The sequence below is a fragment of the Orbicella faveolata genome, unplaced genomic scaffold (genome assembly GCF_042242905.1).
Source record: "Orbicella faveolata isolate gen_17 unplaced genomic scaffold, um_ofav_v1 contig_47, whole genome shotgun sequence".
Taxonomy (NCBI): Eukaryota; Metazoa; Cnidaria; class Anthozoa; order Scleractinia; family Merulinidae; genus Orbicella; species Orbicella faveolata.
Window position 1 is genome coordinate 8,648,279 of NW_028301577.1, and position 6,360 is coordinate 8,654,638.

The 6,360-nt window shown below is 38.7% G+C and overlaps 1 protein-coding gene across 1 annotated transcript; it reads left to right on the forward strand.

Moving 5' to 3' along the window:
- LOC110066182 (uncharacterized) lies at positions 1-6,019 on the forward strand. The gene is made up of 4 exons (XM_020773386.2): positions 1-1,282; positions 2,370-2,889; positions 3,709-4,054; positions 4,637-6,019. Exons 1-3 carry the CDS (start codon positions 246-248, stop codon positions 4,051-4,053), a joined length of 1,902 nt encoding a protein of 633 aa, XP_020629045.1. The 5' UTR covers positions 1-245; the 3' UTR covers position 4,054; positions 4,637-6,019.
- The last annotated feature ends 341 nt before the right edge of the window (positions 6,020-6,360 follow it).

The window sequence follows — 6,360 nt, forward strand, 5'->3', positions numbered from 1 at the left end:
TGAATTTTAAATAGGCTTTCGTCGGGAACCGAAACCACGAGGTTTCGACAGCCGAGGAATCCAGTTCGGAACATCTCGGAACATTCGATGGCAACAACAACATGGCCGCCATCGTTAAAATTCGCCAAGCGATCGTTTGACTTATTAACTGTTCCACTTTCGATGACAAGATGCTTCACTCCATGAGCAAGACCAACGAGGACACTTTTTTCTATCTGTACAGCTAAGCTTTGTTTGTTTATATAATGTATCGTACGCGAAGACGTAGAATTCTTTGGTGGTTGGCGTTACTCATCATTACCATTGTTGTAGTGGTAATTCTCAAAAACTCCAAAAAGCGCCGAGATGGAGGAATCGTGAACAGCTCATTTCCAAAGGGCTTTTTAAACGTCGCAATTTGGGAGGACATGTGTGGCGATGAAATGCTTTCTCTTAAAGAGTTTCCTCTTTTTCCACATGGCCCTTCGACCAGGCTTAGAACATCTAGTTTGCGAATGCATTTTACAAGACGATTTCAAAATTTTGGATTAAGGATCTTTGGATATCTCTCTCCTAGTGAATCTGGGAATTACAATTTTCATCTAGCTTCTAGTGCATCGTCCGAACTGTGGATAAGCTCGGATTCAAAGCCAGAAAACAGCAGACTGATTGGGAATGTTACGACAGGGTTAAGTTGGTTACGTGAACGAAATATTCCATTGTCCAGGGGAAATCGGTACTATTTGGAAATTTTACATAAACATGGTGATCACTATTTATTGAGAAGTAATTATTTCCATCTTAAATGGAGGTTATCATATTGGAAACAACATGATCTAAGGGACATTCCTGCAGATGCTTTAATTGCTTTTGAAGATGATCATGACTCAAGCACATCTGACAAAATGATAACAAATTTGTTACATAGTGAGCAACTTGATCATAATAATGAAGTTATCCTTCCAATGCATATTACACTCCATGACCCATCATTTGTAAATGAGGAATCAAAACGTCGAGTGGAATTACATCACCTTCCTTTTATCAGTGAAGAGGACACTCGTGATTTGTTCCCACCATGCGAGTATAGTCCGTCATACATAGTAAAAGAACCTTTATGGAGATACCAGGCGACATGGGAGACACACTACTCCTCAATTTATCCTTTTGACTATTCTGATCTCAGGAAAAGAGAGTATCCAGGTGACAATTTTGTGAGCTTTGGTAATGACAAGCTGGATGAAAACACAGCCAAGGCAATAGCTTCTCAAGTCTGGATGCAGATACAAAGCAAGCATCCTGGGTAAATATTGAGCAATAATTTTTTAGAGTAAAGTCAAACCTGTACCAAACTAAAAAAAAAAACATATTTTATACATTCACATGTATAGGCAAGTTCATGTACAGTATAGGTTTTTGGAGGACCCTTCTGAAAACCACCTCTATGCGATTGGAGGCCTTCTCTTAAAAGATTAATTTATTATTATTTATCAATATCAAAAACTGTTAATGACCCTTGTTAGCATGATAGTCTCGTTCAGAAGCATTGTTTGGGGTTGTCATGCGATGATCCTCCAGACAGCTTGTTGCAAAGGGGATTAGTGGCTCAGAGAAGGGTGTGAAAAAAGGAACTGTCATGTAGGGAGGAGAGAACTCTCTACATGTACATAGCACTGCCGCAAGTGTTCATCTTTTTTTGGTACCTGCCTTAAGATGATTCCCTTGTAAAAGAACCTGCCATAGATTTCCGATGAAACTTGGTATGCTGTTGTTACAGGACAAGGAGATATTAAAAGCATAATAAAAGAGGAGGTCATCGTGCAAAATTCGTGCGCAGTAGGGATGCGCAATGCAATACTAAGGAATCACCTTAAGCATTCAGTTATAACTTTTTGTAGTTGTTATATGTCATGACATTATGGGGGGAAGCCCAGAGGCCTATTCATTAGTACAATGGACTAGATCAAGCAGTCCAAGTTTGGGCCCTGGCTTGGGATTATCTTCTTTTGGACCAAAATGCCCTGCTTAAGGGAGGGAAAGAACTATACAATGAACTAGTAACCTATCCAGAGGGAGAAGAAATACTCATGGCTTCTTCATACTTGATAAGCACTGGCCTGGACCGTGGGCTTATGGGCTTGAATGCAGATTTAACCTTTACTTTGTAATGTGCAAGTAGGTTTTATGAGAAATTTCAAAGGAAAGCTGCAAATAAATAGGGGATAGATTTGAACTATTTCTGCCTCCAAATATTGTATGTGTAGTTCACAAGGGTAAAAATGTATTTGAATAATGTCCACGCAACTGATAGGGACAGTCTCATCTACCAAACAACGACATTATTTTTTGGGGGACATTAAAGGATTGAATTTTCTTTTTTGACATCGTAGGAAGTACTCTTTTCGACACACCTTAAATGTGGAGGAAAACCATGATCAAGGAACAGGCGACAGATATTTGGTGGAGTTGGAACTTATTGAAATTTCAAGTGGAAAATCTGTGAGATTCTCTGAATATGTATACAGGCCTTGGGGAACAGGTGATATTTGTAGCCCTGTGGGCATCACATGGAACAAGAGTGCTGTAATCAACCTCATTCTTACCACAGGAAACAATCAGGGAAGATGGCTTCTCCATTTCCTTTACCATATGTCAAAGATACACAAGAGGACTAAGGATTTTAATTTTAATGTGGTTATTACTGAATATGACGGTATAGATGTTGATTTAAAAGCAGCTCTGAAGAGGAGTGGAATTCCACATTATCAGCATGTAAGACTACCAGGGAAATTTCAGAAGGCCTCGGGGCTGCAACTAGCTGCTGGGATGGTCAAAGATCCGAATTCAATCTTGTTTGTTATGGATCTTCATTTGGATATTCCTTATCATTTCTTTGATGATGTTAGAAAGGTTAGTAACCGTAGTGGCGTTTTTGAGTATATGTAATGATCACAGGCTAACTTGGCAACTGGATCTGATTTCAAGTGACAGCAGGCTCGATTTTAAGCCATTTTGTGAGTCTGTGTTCCTTGCCCCATGTTCGTTGAGAGGAGGATCACAACTGGACTCTCAAAGTGGCTGGAAATTTAGCCCTGTGTCAAAGATGCCCAAGCATTTCTCTTCATCACTGGCTTTTCTAGTGCACTAAAAAAACTTCTCTTGTTTCTGGTTTTATGAGAGGACTGAATTATAAGAGTGAGTGGGGAACTTATGGATTAAAACCACCCTTGCTACATTTGGGTATAAAATTGATATTTGCAGATGAAGTTGGGGGGGGGGGGGTGGGGGAGGGGAATTCTTGTTTACTGGTTGTGTAACTACAGGCAATAATAACATCAACATAATTCTGAGCTTTCGATTAGCCTGAAATGTCAGTCATCTCCTGCCAAGGGAAAGAGTGTGGGAGTTGACTGACATTTCAGGCTAGTTTTGGATCTTACTGCAGCAGTTTGCAACAAAGAATGATATCATGTAAATCTTTTACTGATGATGTCATACAGCAAACAGTAATTTAAATTTTACACCAGCAATTTTGTACAGACTCTACAAATTAATTTTGCAATTTTTTGTGACTGCATGAAAGTGGTGGTAATCTATGGAAACTCACTAGATTCAGGGTTGTAAACACTATTAATGTGGACACTTGCTTTGTTTCTGTGGTGTCTATTTTAATGAGTTTGATTGTATACTTAACAGTAATTGTCCTGTGTTCTTTATATTTTTTTATAGCATTGCATTCAACACAGGGTTGCTTACAGTCCTTTGCTTATACGTCTGTCATGTGGAACCACAGCACATCGGCCCTTTGGGTTTTGGGAAAAATATGGCTATGGGTTGATGGCAATTTACAAGAGTGACTGGGACAGAATTGGAGGAATGAATGTCGAAGAGTTCAAGAATAAATGGGGTGGAGAAGATTGGGAGATTTGTGATCGTATTTTGATGGATGGCATGGAAATAGAGAGAGTCAAGATGATGCACTTGTTTCATTATTTCCATTCCAAGAGAGGCATGTGGGCTGATGTTGGTAATGCTGCTGAGCAGGTGGACTATTCTGACAATTTTTGGGTGTAAGGTAAGTATTCACCTTTTTTTTTATTGACTTTCATTATTCAGTGGTAGATCCAGGGATACTTAAAAGATGGGGGAGGAATGGGTGAAATGAAGATGGTTCTTTTCTGCCTTAAAAGGGAGGCCAGCATGAAGGCAGCCCTTGTCTTACTTGACTTACTCTTTTATTAGTCAACTAAAGAGGAGAGAGTCAGCCTAGGTCTTTACAGTTCGAGTCATGGTGACAACTAGTAAAAAATCTCCCCTGTATTTAATTTTTTGCCATTCACTATGCCCCAGAATATTCTTGATCAGTCCCTGATGGTTTGTATGTAAAGGAAGGGAGGAGAGCTGGAGGAGTAACTGACTGAGTAAGAGCAGATAAGAGCAGTAGGGTGACAAGCAAGATGAGCAAGCTAGCAAGGGGTTTTGTAGCAACCTCGTTCCCAGGGTCTCTCATCTTTTTGCCCTCTCCTCTCTCACTCTGGGAGGGCGGAAAGATGAGGGATCCTGGGAAGGAGGTTGGTTTTGTAGGTATGGGTGAGTTGAATAAAATGTTTTATGGCAGGTGGTTGTCATTTATGAATATTTCTTGACTTTTTTTCAGAATCTGGTCAACATGATGGAAGAACTCTTAGTTGCAATGGGAATACATGTAGTTTTATGTGATTGACTATGAGAAATATAAAATGCAAGAACAAAAGATTATTTTCAGATTATTTCATATTTAATTTTTAGTAGTTGTAATGCTAGCTAATATGATTTGATTATGAATGCTCTTTAGAAAAAAATCGTAAAAAGTAATAACAATAAATGAATCACTTTCTCACTAAAATTATGAAAAAATTGCTCATAAGTGCTACCTAATTTACAAAATAAAATCAAAGGAAACAAGGTTAGACAACCTTTTTTGTATTACACTGTGAGGATAAACTTAAATAATAAAAAGCCTTATGCTACCCTGTTAGCAGGCTAATGTCAGGGGAGCATATGTGTGATAGGTAAAGCCGTGAGAATAAGGCTGATGATTGAACCTAGCCTTGCGGCATGCTTTGTTGACCAGTGTGTTCTCATGGCTTTGCTGCTTTTGTGTGATGTTGAGTGTGGACCTCAGTGCTTGCAGGATACACTTATGGTTATGCTTGAATCATACACAAACTTACTGACAACATACTGAGGCGGATCCAGGATTTGGTGAAAGGGGGTTGGAAAATTGACTGTCTTGCAAGGGGTCCGGGGGCATGCCTGCCAGGAGATTTTGTATTTTAGGTCCTTAAAAATGTTTTTTCCAGCGTTTTGAATGATGATTGTTGGTTGTTTTAAACGAGGGCTACGCCTATTTACAATATAATTTGGATTTACGATATATTTACAGTATATTTATTATAATCGAAACCAATTTAGAAATTACGACTAAAAGTACAGTTATATATTAAATTTTTTATTCACTGTGTGCTCTGAAAAATCATGCATACGTTTCCTCAGGAATGGGATCAATGAGTAGCATTTTCAAAGGTTGTTCAGCAAACCTTTGAACAACAGTGTCATTGTAGACGGCCTTTTTACAGTGAATGCTCAGGGAATGCCCCATTGTTAGGAGCATGAATACATCATGTTATTATACCTAACAGACAAGTTAAAAAGGATGTGCTTATTAAATAGATTGGATTTTCGACCAAGAGAGCCATTTAGTACCAGGACAAGACCCTCATCCATTAATGTTATTTTTGCCCTTTTCAACTGTCTTTTTTTTTTTTTTAAAAAAAAAGATAACGTTTAAAATTTGTTAGTGATGCTTGGCCACTTAAAATATCTGTCAGAAATGTCAAGTGTTTAAACAATTTTCATATTTTCAGTTTAGGGGGCTTTAACTGAACCGCCCGAACCAACCCTGAATCTGCCCCAGAACATAATTTACCAGTAACATACAATACTTGTGAATAAGGTAGACAGTGACTGTAATAAAAAAAATTATCCAAGTGTAGAAAAACAGTTTAATTTTCAAGTAGACCAAACCAATACAGTGAAAGTTTGCAAAAGATATGAATAGTGTGTTATTAGGCCACTAACTAATCAAAAGGCCATGTATGAATAGGATACACAGGCACATAAAATTGTAACTTCCTAGGTTAACAAAGGTGTGGCCAACTAGGGCTCTTTAATGGGTTTTTGGCTCTTCGATGATACTCAAATATTTGGGTTCAAAATTCTATGGGAGAAGCCGGGAGGGGGGGGGGGGGTCTCCCATTTATGGGCTATATAGGTATGAGCTGTGGGATAGGGTATCATTTTTGCCCCTGTTGGCATTGTGTTCCTGGTGTAATCCTTTGA

Excerpts from the sequence above, each read along its gene's own strand:
- LOC110066182 (XM_020773386.2), top strand. The coding sequence starts at position 246 with ATGTATCGTACGCGAAGACGTAGAATTCTTTGGTGGTTGGCGTTACTC. Across the intron at positions 1,283-2,369 it reads ATACAAAGCAAGCATCCTGG|GAAGTACTCTTTTCGACACA; the intron begins GTAAATATTGAG and ends TTGACATCGTAG. Across the intron at positions 2,890-3,708 it reads TCTTTGATGATGTTAGAAAG|CATTGCATTCAACACAGGGT; the intron begins GTTAGTAACCGT and ends ATTTTTTTATAG.